The 16,085-nt window shown below is 41.0% G+C and overlaps 2 protein-coding genes across 2 annotated transcripts; one reads left to right on the top strand and one right to left on the bottom strand.

Moving 5' to 3' along the window:
* Positions 1-74: 74 nt before the first annotated feature.
* On the bottom strand, positions 75-12,149 carry maco1a (macoilin 1a). Its single transcript, XM_044138790.1, has 11 exons — positions 11,894-12,149; positions 9,299-9,440; positions 8,434-8,560; positions 8,229-8,352; positions 7,932-8,110; positions 5,422-5,947; positions 5,137-5,295; positions 3,007-3,189; positions 2,807-2,927; positions 2,508-2,682; positions 75-2,086 (listed from the first exon to the last, which is right to left on the bottom strand). Exons 1-11 carry the CDS (start codon positions 11,971-11,973, stop codon positions 1,884-1,886), a joined length of 2,019 nt encoding a protein of 672 aa, XP_043994725.1. The 5' UTR covers positions 11,974-12,149; the 3' UTR covers positions 75-1,883.
* A 9-nt stretch (positions 12,150-12,158) lies between these two features.
* Positions 12,159-15,312, top strand: srfbp1 (serum response factor binding protein 1). The gene is made up of 3 exons (XM_044138791.1): positions 12,159-12,275; positions 13,293-13,723; positions 13,993-15,312. Exons 2-3 carry the CDS (start codon positions 13,316-13,318, stop codon positions 15,217-15,219), a joined length of 1,635 nt encoding a protein of 544 aa, XP_043994726.1. The 5' UTR covers positions 12,159-12,275; positions 13,293-13,315; the 3' UTR covers positions 15,220-15,312.
* Positions 15,313-16,085: the final 773 nt, after the last annotated feature.

Here is a 16,085-nt window from a genome sequence, read left to right as displayed (position 1 = left end):
GGTGAGGCTCAAAGTGAACCGTGACACAGCCACCATTACTTTGAGTGAATAAAATAAAACATGGCAGAACAATAAAAAGATAAAACAAAGCACTTTTTTTTTTAATACCTTTTCACTCCCTTCTACACAAACTTGTAAAAGCAACTCGAGAAATTAAGTTACAATGCAAGAGCGATCCACAAATGATACTATTTTTCTTTTTTTTCCTTTAAACATAGGCGACGTGACAACACAGGATGGTCAAAATGGTTCAGGGGTAACCTTTTTCCCTTTTACACAAAAATATTCACAGAATTCTTTCTGGTCTAAAAAAACAAAATCATTAAAATATACTGGAAATAAAACAGTGTATGATGGGAAATATCAAAACAATTGCCTGTCATTGAAAAAAAAAAAAAATCTAAAAAAATAAATAAATAAAATGTGAATTAACACAATGTGTCCAACTGACCATCTGCTGCTTCACTGTGATCAGCCTAGTACCATGTAAACACAACACCATCCAAATATGTTCTAATGACATAAAAAAGAACAGCACACTGCTGCCAACATTATGCTAGCTACATCAATCAAAGTACGGATGGGAACCGAACATCAACACTTGGCACTTAAGAACGGAAATTAAATAAGCAAAAGGAAAAAGAAAAACATTCCCCAGTAAGTTCAATGTACATTGTTGTAAACAAGATGCCGGCTTGAGGGCATGATAAGAGACAATCAGTTTGGGTTGGCGTTTGGCATATTAAGCCCACGTCCAATGTTTTTTTTTTTTCCCTTTAAGTCTGCTAAACTGCTGTCATCTAGCTGCAATGATCACACGTTTTATTTTTTCTTCTTCCTTTGAATACTGACTTCTTGAAAATGCTCTTTTGTAAGCACTCAAATAAAATCTAGACAGGTCGGAGTCAGAAAGAGAAGTGTGACTTCAAAGTGAGATGCTAATATCCCAGGATTGCTAAGCAAGTGGTTTCCGCAAGGCACTGATACGTCTGCAAATTATGGTAACCGAGCAGTTACCTCGACATCATTGAATCTGGTGAGCGACATGGCCTAATGTGTCCTAATTTGGTCCAGAAGTAAGAGGGAACGATGTTCGTGGCGAGGCGAGGGAACCTTAACGTCAACGTTTTTGGCAGTGCCTAGGCCTAATCGAGCAGTTGTCTTCCGAAGGGGCGACGCTTCCTATGTCTAATTCTTCCACTTGCTGATTATCCTGGAGAAGCCGATATTCCAGTATAAAGGAGACAATACCGTATCTCGAGAGCGACAGAATTCAATAGCACGGTTTCAGATATACGCACTTTGTCGAACTGACCCGAAACATCACGAAACAATCACGGATTCAAGTTAAACGCAGATATATCCAAACATGAACTGTTTTACATTCATGTACTTCTTGCGGGGCATTTACTTTACTTTACTTTACAGGAGAGCCTCAGACGAACCGAACTAAAAACCATGCCTTCCGTCTCTTTAAAGCCATCGTTTGAAAACCCAAAAGGAGTTTGATTTTGATCAATTAGACACCCGACTGTGAAAAAAAGTGGTCACGCTGGAAAGGGGAACTGACATGAAGCGATGTGTGATGGCTCACCTGTAGACATTTGGCCGACAAATTGTACGCAACCCCTTCGAAATAAGAGTTCTCGTAATAAAACCGAACCCTCCTTTGAACAAAGTAGAGAAAACTCTTTAGAAGAAAATGGAGGGACTTTGTGTGTCTGCGTGTGCTAAGTGCAAAATCTTGTCAAGAGGGTTTCGGGGGGGCAGGGACGCTGGTAAAGGCTGGTAAACTTTAAAAGAACCCAAACCAGTAGAGACGGTAAAACGAGGAAAAAAGGGAAACGTTCTGTCAGACGAAAAAGAAAAAAGAAAAAGAAGAGTCACTTTTTCATTGGCTGGTAGACCGAAGCATTGGGGTCCAGGGAGGAGGGACTATTGTCCATGAACTTGGAGGAGTAGTGCGGGGTGACTGGGCTCAGGTTGCTGCCGTCTGACGAGTAGGACAGGCTGGGCATCACTGCCATGACCTCTGCAATTTTCTGCTTCAGCTCCATGATCTCCTGCTCCCTCTGGTGGATCTGGCCTGAGTAGCAGGAAACGGATAAAGTTGTTCAAAGCTGTTTTTATATGCAAAACAAAGTCATCATAAAAGGGATTAAAGGTTTGTGAGATTAAAATGAGTTCCAATCGATTGACTAATATCATCCGCTTAGATCTTCTTTCTGTGTTGTAGTTTGGCTGCAGTCCAGCAGAGTGCGCCACTGGGTATCCTTACGTTTTATCTGAATTACTGCTCCTATGCTGTTCTTTCAGCAAGTGGCCTCCAGCTAACGATTAATCGATTGCTAAATTAGCTGATGATTATTTAAATTAATCGACTAATCGTGATTAATTGTTTCAGCCCTAGTTGGAATTTATGTTATTTAATCTTATAAACTTGTTCAGTCGTGCTCATTTGTTTGTGACTAAAAGTACACATTTTCTTCATTTATTTGTCGGGATACCTTGTGCTATCTCCAGCTGCCTCTTGGCATCTCCCAGAGCGGAGAACAGGTCCAGTTTGATGCGGGTCTCGGCGCTGAGGCTGTTCTCCAGATGCTGGGTCTTCTCCTGCATGGCGGACAGCGCAGACATCAGCACCTCCGTGTCCTTCTCGTTCTCCTTGTACTTGCGCAGCTCCTGGAGTGCGACAGGAAATGGGGAATGAAGGTGACGTTCACTGTGCACATTTTACTGTTCCGATTTACAAAACAAAAGCGTCTGATGCTGGATATAGACGTATTTTTACAATAAACAGTCTCACCTGACACTTCCCCTCCAGATCCCTAATCTGCTCCTCCTTGAGCTTCACGTCCATGCTGAGCTTCTTGCATTCCGTCTCCAGCTCTCTGATTCGTCCTCGGAGAGAATCGGTCGACTCCACCCTGGCGGACAGATGAGGACAATGTTATTTTAAAGGTCTGAAACGGCTGTTTTGTGACCAAAGGAAACAAAAAGAGGCACCTGGTAGCGGCGGCTAACGCTACCGCTCTGGCCGCGGTGGCCTCCTCCATCTTCTTCCTCTTTCTCTCCTCGGCCAGCTGTTTCTCCGCCGCAGCCCGGGCCTCCTGCTCAGCCTTCAGCCTCTTCTCCAGCTGGGATATGGTCTGCTTGTCCTTCTGCTTGGCCTGGACGGCACTGTGGAGCCTAGAGGGCAGGGAGGTATCGTCAGCCTGTGCATCGTTTCTAACTCGCAGTGCCTTGTAGTGCTTCAGACTTCCTGAAATTTTTCACATTTTGTCAAATTACAATTATGGAGACTTGGGGCCATGCAACAAAAAATAATAATATTAATAATAATAATAAAATTGCACAGATGAAGTTGTAGAATTACAAGAATAAGGTTGTAGTATTACAATATTTTGTATAGTAGTCATCATCATGAGGGCAATGTTTGGACTACATGGAGGCCAAAAAGCTCATAGTATTGCAAAAATACAGTCAACATATTATATCACCAGATTCTCAAAACGTTATGACTATTCTCGAAATACGACTATTCAAGATGTGAAGACATTATTCTCAAAATAGAATTACAAGAATAAAGTCATAGTAATTCTATATATTTATTAAACTTAGAATCCAGAGAAGCCCCTATTAGTTTATCTAGAGAAACTGCTCATTTCCTTACATCAACGTTAAGCAGTAACTTTTAATAACGGAGCAAGACCTGGAGAAACTGCTGTTGGATTGCAAATCTAGAACAAACTTAGAAAGCACCACCTACTTCATAGAATCAAACGTGGAGAACAGACATTTAGTTTTATACCTCACTAATCTCACCAAGCATGGAGAACCAACCAAATTTTACCAGATCAAGAATCCAGAGAAACCCCAACTAGTTTATAAATTACAGAATACTTATTCCTATTAAACATGGAGAACCAATATGCAGTTCTATACTTTTACCTTTTTGTCTTTTGTTTGGTTTGTTGTTTTGTTTGCATTTCCTTCAAATTCATGTAAAGCACTTTGAACTACCTTGTTGCTATATAAATAAAATTACTTTACTTTATTGATTTTTTTTTTTTAGATTTCAAACCTCAATCAAATGTTAAAATTATAAGTGATGGACTGTCACAAAGCAGTGCGTAGTTGTGAAGTGCAGCGGTTTTGAGATGGGGATGGTCTTTTTAGGATGATGAGTCCAAACACTGTGTGGAGGCCAAAAAGGTCAGTTTTGTTCCTTTATCTTATTTATTTATTTTTTTACATTTTCTGGACCGTTGGTCTATATGGACTTCGAGTTTTACCACAATATTTTGTTGTACTGTTGTGATAATGACAAAAGTGACAATAAGAACTATTTATAACTCATTTTTAGGCAACAGTATGGCTGTGACTGCATGACACACAAACACACAAAATGCTCTTGCATGTTACCATTTGTAACATTAGCACACCAGAAACATGAGCGTGATTTGTGTCCATTTTGGGAGATTTTAAACATCATTAATTGAAATTTATTGAGACAACAATAAATCTAAATTCTTATAAAGACATTTATCACAATAAATGACATCAGGGTTTCCTCCAGAAAACGTGCTAAGCCTGGTGCTCGCTGTGCTAGGGCAGTCATCCCGCTGGCTGCCATGTTTTTGAGAAAAAAAATGTTTAAAGTTGACAGGAAATTTGAAAATACTTTATAGTTATGCATTTTTGGAAGACTGGAAGATTAATACCCAAAAACTAACCATAAACTTTCTTTTTTTTTTTTTAAAGGCAATAATTTAAAAAAATTAAGATGAATTGACAATGTTAAGCCTGGTGAGGGCACAAGTAAAGCCTGGTGGCCTACCAGGCTTATAATGAAAAGAGGGAGACTCTGAATATGATAAATGGTCACCTCTAGCTTTCTGTTTTGAATTGCAGCTGTGTTTGTGTCTGAACCCCCCCCACCACTCCATTCATTTTCCAGTCACTTCACAACTCTGCATTACTTTCTGTTTGTCCAACAACATAAAATCCCCATAGAAGATATTGCAACTTGTGGCGCAAACTGAAAAATTACACATCAGATTGTTAAGACGTAGACAATCAGATGGAACTACGACACAAACTCCAACTTTTGTGGGTAAAGTTCTCCCTCCTCACTTGTTCTGCAGCAGCTCGTTGTCCTGTCGCAGCTGGCCCAGTTCGGAGCGGAGGCTGCGGTCCTGGCTGCTCAGCGAGGATAGCTGGCTGCGCAGCTCCGACTCCAGCTGCCGGTTGGCCTGCAGGTCTGCCTTCAGGCGCTTCACGTCCTGCTCCAGCCTTGGAGAACATAAAACTTCATTAACAGACAGGTTTTCATCCCACAAACTCCGCCACCGACTTGGTTATTTAAGTGGCGAATGTGAGAGTCTGAATTCGTTTGAACGTGGTGAGAGTGAGTTTTACCGGACTAGATTGTCCGGCTTCCCCAGCTGGTTATTAGGGATGTAGTTCTCCACCGGGTCCCTCTGGCCTTTCCCCGACCCCTTCTGCTTCTTCTCGTTCTTGCCGGCCGAGGAGCCCGATGGAAGGCTGCCGTTCGTGGAGCTGTGGTTCCGCGGGGAAGAGTTGGTGCCGGCGTTTTTGTAGTTCTTCCCCGTCCCCCCCGTTTCCTCTTTCGCCGACATGTGCGCGCTCCCGTCGGCGAGCGCGTTCTCCCCCGCCAGGTCGTTGTTCAGTCTCTTTGTCCCGACGTAGTTCTCGATAAATTCTGCCTCCTGCAGTTTGGAGTCCAGTGCGTGTATAATACTGTTGTTATTGATTCCCACCGTGTTCTGTTTTTTGCCCTCTCGCTCTTTCGCCGTACTGTCCTTCCCTTTCTCGCGGTACTCCAGCTCCGGTAATGTGACCGAGGAGCTTTTCTTCCCGGGCGGCGCTCCGTTTTGGGTAATGACTGTGGGTTCTACCTCGGAGATCCCCTTGGATAAGGCAGCTGGGTGAGAACAAGCACATGGTGTGTTAAGAGGCTAGACATAAACATTACTGAGGAGATTTAACTGGTGGACAACTTGAAACATATTTGGCCACAAACAACAGCTAAATCGTGACCTTGATTGGTTGATACAAGCAGATATTGACAGAAAAGTCCTTGCTTCCTTTGGTTAGCATTTCTGTTAAAGGGAAGAAAGTATTAGATAACAAAATCAACTTAAAGTTTAGTCATTAAATAGCCAAATCAACAGGAAAATTTTAAAATTGGCAACCTAACGCTACATAATTATTTTTTGAATAACAATGTTAGTCATTATTTTTCTGACCTTAACTCACACAACAATCCAAAAAATTATTAGCAAATAAGCTCACTGAAAATTAAGAAGGTCGGAGTTTCTGCTGGTTTCTCCAACTCAGAATTAAGACTTTTTAAGTCCTTTATAAATGGAATTCAAGACCTAAAACTCCACAGAAATGTCAAAATGTCATCCAGCCAGCTGGTGATAAATTTGCCCTTACCCATGACAGATGCAAAAAAAAAAAAAAAAAAAAAAAAAGCTAGCAGGCAAGGCTTATGTTAGCTGTAGCCACAATCATGTCAAGTTACAGAACACAATGACGATGTCTGAATGCTACTCAAACTTTTGCCTGACAGAAAAGTCCAGAGAGAAACAAAACACATAGAATAGTCACGGTAAGACAAAATTTAAGACTTGTGACCAAGTCAACAAAGTTAAAGGCCCTAGTTTTAGAAAGGCCGAAATGAATCTAAGAGTTTTTAAAGATGCGGACGCAGTGTTTTAATGTGCCACTTTTTGTGTTTCAATAAGCTAATGCCTGCTTCCGCTATTGTGCGAAGGATCTCTTGGGTTTTTGGGTCACCAGCTGGGCATGGCAGGCGACAACAGGAAGAGTCTGGCATTCTTACGTAGCGTCATAGCTTAGGAACAAAAATAGTTTGTGACGTCAGAAACACACATGAGGCAAAATAAGATACCGACCAGGAGGTAGAGACGATTAATTTGATATTTTCCAGCCAGTCAACACAGGCCCAATAAACACTAGAAGGTCTAGTCTGAAAAACTCAAAAGGTACACAAACACAGGTGTGACCAGTATATTTTATCTGGTTAAACCTCTCTCTGATACAGATGAACTTAATGTAACCTTCTCTATATTGTTGAAGGTACACATCCAGTTGTTGAGTGTTTCAGTACTTTTTGCACAACTTGCTCTTCTCTGGCAAGGAGCATAACTGCAAACTTCACATTTTAGATTCATATTTGAACATTTCCTCATGGGAAAAGAATTATGCAGTCCTCCTCAGCACTCCGTTCACACTATGAGACTAATACGATGCCCAGCAGCTGACCACTAGAACCACGACATTGCAAGGCTTTAAAGAAGACGCTGTCAGACAGAAGTGGCCACTGGGCCAACAGATCTAGAGAGACGGGAAGAGTCACAGAAAGGCATATAAGTGGACGTCCTTAGGGTGCAGTGTCCTGCCAAAACGAATGATGAATGCCATTCAGTTCCTGGCATATTTAAGGAAGGAGAGAGGCACCCAAGTGTCACGTCGGACCATTCAAAACCGTTTACAGTGGCGCGGCTTGCATAACAGGCAACCTGGAAGACTACCAGTCTCCACCGTCTGGAACACGTCATCGTCTTTCATGGGAGCATTTACACTGAGGACCAGTGGGGCTCAGTGTTGTTCTCTTGATGGATTTCAATCCACGTTAAGCAAACATGATGGTCACCAAAGAGAATGAAGACACTGTAAATCTTAAGAGAATCCTCTGTGAAAAACAGGGAAACGGGTGAAACAGTAATGCTTAAAAACAGTTTTACCTCTCTGTAACACTTGAACATGCTGAGCAGGTTTAATTGGCCACTTCTATGAACATTAATTTGTTCTTTAGTAGATCATCCCATTGCAGAAAAACCTGTTGTTTTGATTCCCGCAAGGCAGTGTAGACTAACCTTCTTCTGCTTCTCGCTCCTGCCTCTGCAGCATCTGTTGCTCCGGCGGTAGAGCCTGCTGTAGGAGCTGCATGTAGAACTCGTTTTCCTTCTGCACCTCCTTCTGTTTCCTCAGGCGCATCTTATAGCTAACGTAGCTCTTGAAGCCGAAGCCCAGGGTCACCACTGGATAGCCGATACTAGGAGGAATAATTACGAGACGGCCTTTTGGTTCCACAGACGCCAAAGCAAGGGAAGGGAATACTTTTGCACGGCAATGTGTGCTTAAGGAAACTGCTTTGACTGAATGATGCTTACCAGTGGGCGGCGAAGGGTCGACAGAGATCTACGTGAAAATTCTTCAGATCTTTGAACCGTATGGCAGCTTCGATGTACACAAACAGAATCCAGAGCGAAACGGTGGGTAGACAGACTCCTCTCTCTGGATGAAAGAGAGCGACATTAAAGCGGCCACATGGCAGCCACAACGTGAAACCGACTGAAACATTTTTTTTTGGCTAACCTGTGTGCCACACATACTGGACCCATACGTAGGTGCTGGCTGCAAAAAACAACCACTGGACGGGGATGAAGAGGAGGCATATGATGTCCGATGTAAACGCCACACAGACGAAGAAAACAGAGAATGCCTAAATGGAGGGGGGAAAAAAAAAAGACAAAATTAGATGCTTCTACATTTTCCAAGTCCAAATTCCATACTTTTACTGAGCTCCTAATCTTAAATTCATACAACACATGACTAAGACTTTACTGGAGGTATTTCTACATTGGCAAAGTTTTAAATACCTACAAAAACCAAACTGAGGGGATGAATGGATGGATGGATGGATGGAACACTAGCTGCGTTTCCATTACAAGCAAACCTTGTTGATATTCTGCTAATGTTGATTAGCAATTTTTTAATGTTGAAACAATTTTTCAGTTGTTTTCACTAAATTAAAATCACATGCGAATAGGTTTGATCACGTGATAAGTTACTAAAAAGCATGCCATGCAGTCGTCCTCCTTCCACTTCTTGTCATCTTCTTCATCTTTTCTGCCAGTAGTAACGGCCGGTTGTTGATCTCGACTCGTGTGTTATGAAAAACAGAGTTTCCGTTGTAGTTTTGTGAAATACACCAATGTCAATAGAGCCGAAAAACCACCTCATCCTAGCGCAAAATGTTTTCAATTGAAAATTCTAATATTGTCGCGTTTCCATTAAGTTTATTTTCGTAATTCCAGTTTATGCAATTTTATGGTCAATGGAAAGGCAGCTACTAATTCACATATTCATCCACAAATATTTTGACCTGCACAATACTTGACCATATTCCATACTTCCCGTAGGAACTCCATGCACAGAGGGAACACAGACAGGCTCTTACCAGACCCTGATATCTGAAGGAGTCGTAGACGCTTCGGATGAAAAGCCAGAAAGGCCACAGGTACTCGAACCTGAACTCCAGCACAAAGTCAGCCAGCAGAACCAACACCCACACCACCAGGAACTTCAGGTACAGGAACGTGCTGCGGGAACGAGGCAACGAGTTAAAGGGGAGGTAAAGAAACTAGGCGACTTACGGATACAGAGCCTGGTAACAATTTGTTCTGCTTGAACATTTCCACACTAGCTAACCTTATACAAAAGTATTTTAGCTTGACTTTAGTCGGTGGACCAACACCAACTACTTTATCATTTATATTGCTGCAATTTTATCACCTTGTACAGTGATTGTAATTAGGGTATTTGTAGACTTTCAATGCATTTTTTTATATTGGACAGATTTATTAACTCACCTGCTCAGGGACGACAGATGGAAACTAGCATTAGCTAGATATGATGCGAAGCACCTTTTATTCATGTTTTTTGGACATTGTTACTATTTTTAAATGACCAAACCAAACAGACTATAGAGGATAATTGCAAAGAGAAAGAGAAGTTATACAAAATAAAAATCTATAAATTGTGGTGTGTGACTTTCTGTCCCGCTAAGTCAATACCTTGTAAGTCACTGCAATAATAGTTTTGAGTCTTTTGGACTGTATTCTTTCCAGTGCTAGAGACTAGAGATTCAAACTACTGATGTTGATGGAGAATGACTGAATATATTAAGTCTAGTTTAACATATTATAAACAGGGTTTAGGTCTGGACTTTGACTGGGTCAATCTAATATATGCACGTTTATGGTTGTTGCCCTGCTGGAGGGTCAACCTCTGGTCAGTCTCAAGTCTTTTGCCCCCTCCAAAAGGTTTTTCCAGTTTTCTTGTCTGTGTTAAAAAGCAATAAAAATAAAAAAAAATCCAGCTCACTGACAGCATGATTCTCCCACCATTGTGTTTCACAGTGGGGTAGATGTATTCATGGTGAGGTGCACTGTTAAGTTTTCTGTTGTATGTAGCCTTTTGCAAGTAAGGCAACACGTTTGCGGTGTCCCCTGAGAGGAATGTGAAGGACAACAGGTGTTTTTATGACTATTTGATATGCAATATCCAACAATGTTTTGCAACAGAGAGAGGAAAATTATAATTTAAGAGCAAAAGGAAATTAATTGAACAACCAAAAAGTGGTTTTCAAACATATAGAATGAATTAAATGATAAGCTCAAAACAGAGTACAAATATAAATCAGCTTAAAAAACCCCAACAGATTTTAAAGTATGTTGAATAGAATGTGTAGGTCAAAGTCACAAAATTGCAATTGTTGTTGTTAATAATGTAGAAATAACAGAGTTAATTGTGAGAATGTGAGGTTTAAGCATCATTTAATGTGGGAATATTTTAAGCCCTGAACTGGTTTTGGTAGAATTGAATGTTGAAGTGTATGAGAGTGTATGATACCTGCTCTTTTGGAGCAATTTGTGTAAAATTGGCATATCAATTTGTCATATTTCTTCTGTTTTTACCTTTTGTCTGCTCAAATAAATACATATTTAAATGACAGTTAAATTTTTTTAATAAAATGTAGTATTTACTAATTATAGTAAATACTATATTTATAGTATTTACTATGATTATAGAAGCCAGTGACTTCTGAAGGCTCTGGCTGGGTTTAATACAAAGGCATGTCACAATTTCCAGGTTTATTCTTAAAAGGATTTGATTGCCACATTTTGTGTCCATTGCATCCAATAAAATATACCAACGTTTCCGTTTGTGACACGACTAAATGTGTAATACTGTAGTTCCAGGAGCGCCAGCAAACACCCTACATGCTTGGATAATAGTCGCCTGAAAATCCCATCTATACATTTTACTACTGATCTGTGTTGAAACAAATACACTCCCAAAGCAAATTAAAAGTTATTTCTCAATTTGAACGCGGACAAAACACATGATAGGCCCTGAAGAAGCTGACTGAAACCCACTGTATGGTTTAAGCTCCCCCATATGATGAGTGTGGGTCATGTCTGGACATGCTGGCCAGCACAGCTGCTTTCCATTTCGTGTGGATTGCTACCAATCAACCAAAGGGGTCGGCCTGCTGTTTGAGTTGCAACAAGTTAAATCGGCTGTAAATAAGACATTGTTTCATTCATACATTTAAATTGAGCCGCCCCCCCCTCCTCTCCTCTCTGCCAGACAAAGCACATGTGATTTCAAAACGAGCGCCTCCGTCATTACAGCTTTTCTCACAAAGTTCCAGAGCATTTTTCTGTTTTAACCGGACACATTTTCTCAGGGTGTAATTTATTATTAATGGCACTCGTGGAGTTATTCAAGCACAAATTCAAATTTGATCATAAAATCTTTTCCTTTTTTTTTTTTTTTAAGGCTTACACCGTGTCTACATGCCAGCTTATAAAACCGTTAACCCGGGCCTGATACTGTGAAAAATACACGAGCACGTCCATTCAGTTCATATTGCAGCTGAAACGCTGAAATACGAACACACCAGAGGCTGTCAGTCGCGTCCTGACACATACAGAGCGACGCCATTGTTATACAATAAGGTCCCTCCAGCCCCCCTTTTTTTTGGTACCTGCTATATATACCCTCGGTGATTCGGTTCCGTTTTAACGGCCGTCGGAGTTTGCTGCAGTCCGCATTGCGCCGCTTCATCCTCCCCCTGTTGATTCTCTGTTGATATCGCTCTGGTAACTGGAACTGGAAACGTCACCCGCTCATCCTAATATCCCCACTTGTTCCAATTACCCACCATTGTAGCTGTTTTATGCTCATGAAACAAAGAAATAAATAAAAACAGTCCGCCGAAGGACCTCCCCCTTTCACGACACGCTGCGTTGCTCGCGTCTTGACGTGTCGCGGCGACGTCAAAGACGTAGGAAACATGGCTGCTCCCTGCTAGTCGAAGTGTTTCCCTGAATTTGTATCTATTTGTGCTAAACATTCATTTCTGAACGGTAAGTCTCATGAGATCGTACGTTAGTTTCCGTTTGGGTTTGGTTTATTCACCGTAAAGACGCTTAGAAAAAAGTCAAAGTAGACGCCAGTATGCGCAGTATTTCTTCTCACATGTTTTCTTAACCACGTTTGTTTTGGTTTTTTGATATTTCGCTCAGCCCTTCTCCTCCAAACCACAACATTTTCTGTTTCAGACGTATTATATTACTTTAGCTTAACAAGAGAAGCAAGAGTAGGTGCAAGCGAATTAAAGTACGTTTGTGGATTTTTCAACTTTTAAGTTTCTGGGTGATTGAAACTGCTGTGAAGCTCACTGTGTTAAATATGGCAGCCAGATGAAGCTTTTTATTAAAGCTGTAAAGTTTTTACCCAGTTGAAAAAAAAAAGTTTATTTCTCGAGTATTTGAAAGCTCAGCAGTGCCACCTGCTGATCTAAAAATGAAAATCAGGAAATTATGCAAAATGTATATTATTTTAGATACTTATTTGTAATCCAAAATTTGACTGTACCTATTATTTTACTGAATTTTACTTTTGAAAGGAAGCTTCATGCTCATGGAGCTGGGCAAGAGGTATGCTATTAAAATTCTTAAAAGCTGCATTTAAACACAAACTATTTAAATTAACAGGGCATAAAAACAGAAGAATCAAATGGTATCAAGGCTGTGTATGTTGGCTTGAAATGAAAATAGTTTCAAAGATTTTCAAAGCTGAAGTTCTTGGAGAGATGCTTCACTACTTGACCTAAAATATATAGCAAACAAATACTTAAACATCCCAAAAACTGGCTTAAATTTTTAGAAATTGTGACGCTTTAGTAAGCTCATGTTACTGGTGAACGATGTTTACAATAAATGGCAGGTAATTTACCTGCAATTGTCTTTCATCTAGCATAAGAAGGTCAAGTCAAAATTTTTTCTGCTGTAAAAGTTAGTAGAATTTTGCCTTTATTAACTTATCTAAATGTCAAAGGGATTCCCATGCTAAAATTAGTTTTTTAATTGTCTGTTTTTAAGCTGTTAAAAAGCAGTTTCGACAGATGATTAACGCCGAGGAAACGTTCCCATCTGCTGAAGAGCAAGTAAAGGGCGAGATGGAAGAAGAAGACAAGGAGGACGACGAAGAGGAAGGAGCCACAAGCTCAGACGATAATAATAATGATGAGGAGGAGAAGGATGAAGAAGAAGCAGGGGGTGAAAAGGAAGCAGAACCGTCGTCTGCTGCAGAGGAAAAGAAGCCCTCCGATGTCCTGAATCTAAACAACGAGGTGGTGAAGATGAGGAAGGAGGTAAAGAGGTTGAAGGCTCTGATCATCAGGAAGCTCACCCGTCAGATTGTCGCCTTGAAGAAGAAGAAGGGAAAGGAGGCAGAAATGGAGAGGAATCAGAGGAGAGCTGCGAGGCTGCTGGAGGAGGTCCACAGCATGAAGAAGCTCCCTCCAGATGGGGTACGGCTGTCCCGCCTCTTTCTCTGAAACCTGAAATGTTCTGTCTTTGCTTGATTCCACAACCAGGGGTTAGCCTTTAGCCTCATTGTTAGTCCTTTGCTGTTTCCAGCTTTCTAACTGGAGCAACTTTTACACCTGTCCTAGTAAAATCCAAGCAAAATTCATTTCTATAGCAAAACAAAAAATGAGGTGTCAATATGTTTAGCTAAGCAAATTATTAGTTTTGCAGTTTTGCGTTTTAATTATTATTTTTTTGCCGACAACTACAGGTGACCAAGATGGCCTTGCAAAAGAACCTCAACTTTGAGCGTGTTTGCAAAAACCCCAAGTCGACCATGATAGACAGAGCCGCAGCACGCATCGCCAGCCACCCTCAGTTCAGGAAGAAGATCGAGAGCATCAGAGCCGCCGTCAAAGACTTCAAAAAGGAGCGCAACCAGGCCAGAGAACAGGGGGAGCACCCGAAAGGCCAGAGACGACCAGAAAAAGCCACGCAGCTTTCACCAGACACAAGACAGGACAGGAAAAATGAGGATGAAGACAAAGACAATCCTTTGAACCAACAAGTGGAAGACATTAAGGAAGGAGCAGAAGTCCTTAAAAGTGCTGAGACATCAGTTGTACAATCGCCTGCTACCTCTGATGTTCGCAAGCAAGAGAAGCCAGAGTCTACCAGTGCTAAAGCTACTGTAGTTAAAAGCATCATGAAGCCTAAGCCTCAAAGTAAACACGAAGAGAAGAATTCCCGTCTTCATTCTGTTTCTGAATTAGCTCTCGAAAGCGCAGATGAAGAAGAGAGCGACGTAGAGTCGTCGGACGACGAAGAGAAAGAGTACTTCGACGACAGCACGGAGGAGCGTTTCCACAAGCAGTCCTCCGCGTCAGAGGAGAGTGAGGAAGACGACTTCTTCATAGGGAAAGCTAGCAAATTCAAGAAGAAGAAGAAAAAAGAGACGAGCGGCAAAGTGGAGGTGGATAAAGAACGGGAAGGGAAAAAAGATCCGGGTGACCCGAAATCCGACAAACTCCAGAGTGAACTGGACAAGCTGGAGTCCAGGGTGAAGTCCAAACCCTTGACAGTTCAGTCTGTGTTCTGCTCGTCGCTGGCCGGAGGTAAGGGCGGACGGGGTGGCGACAAAGGGAAAGGGACGGGTAAATCTGGAGCTCCAGGGAGCTCCAAAACCGTCGGAGGTCTAAATGATGGAGGCTCTGGCAAATCAAAGTTCAGAAAGCAGGAGAACAGAACTTCAAATTCTGGGGCCAAGTTTGGCAAACGCCCTGAGTCGGACAGAAAAGAATCTGGGTCTGCCGGGAGAGGAAGAGGCAAAGATGCCCGAGAGCAGAAGGGCAACAGGGGAAGAGGCTTCCTCTCCCATCAGCCACCACAGCCGGCGCTGCATCCATCATGGGAGGCCAGCAAGAAGAGGAAGGAGCAGCAGGGACAAATCCTGGCATTCCAAGGGAAGAAGATTAAATTTGATTATGATGATGACTGAAGGAATAGTTTTAGATTTGAATAAATTTAGCCTTCAGGAATATTTTGGTTGTGGTCATCTTCTGTTCCTCCTAGAAATAAAGTATATTGCTTAGACACTTTGTTCAAGCACAGATTCAAGACGGTGTGTTGAGGCCATTGTGAACGTCTTTGTCTTTAGTGATAAAACTTAAATCTTAAGATGTTTGAGAGGTCAGAATATGACGGCTTAGTACTTTTAAAAAAAATAAAAATTTATCTACTGTGTGCTTCAATGAAATTTTCTATTAAACTTGGATTTTCATGTGTATGAACATGGTCATCTATTTCCCTGTTTACATTTCCATAAAACTGTCATAGTGCGACGTGTTTACTTACACTGTGGAAAACCTTTCACTCAACTAACCATTTCTCGTTTATGCTTTCCCCTGTTATTAGGTAAGTTTAAATCAATGGCAAATTTTGGAGGTTATTTTACCTTTACGGCTCTGTTTCTTGAAGTATTCTGCTCGGTGTCTTTGAATTTATTTAAAGTTACACTGAATTGTATTAATTTAGTAAAATATTCGGTCATTTGAACCTTTGTCTTCTCATTGTGAACTACAAGATTTATGAGACAGTGACAGAAATTACTTTCTTTTTACTCTTATTCAGATGTGCAAACTGCTGGCAGAAATAATAGCACACCATTAAACTGTTACTCAAAAATGTTGAAATAAATAATTTTAATATGAGACTAAATATATATTGTTTAAAAAGGTAGTTTGAAGAAAACATGACTTACTGATAACCATGATATTTATAGATTTATTGTAATAGAGATAATTATCTATGTAAGTATATGTTACTCGTGAAAGAGGAATACCTTTTTTTCTGATTACAATTTCT

This window comes from Gambusia affinis, linkage group LG14, assembly GCF_019740435.1.
Source record: "Gambusia affinis linkage group LG14, SWU_Gaff_1.0, whole genome shotgun sequence".
NCBI classification, from domain to species: domain Eukaryota; kingdom Metazoa; phylum Chordata; class Actinopteri; order Cyprinodontiformes; family Poeciliidae; genus Gambusia; species Gambusia affinis.
This window is presented reverse-complemented; position numbering and strand designations above follow the sequence as displayed.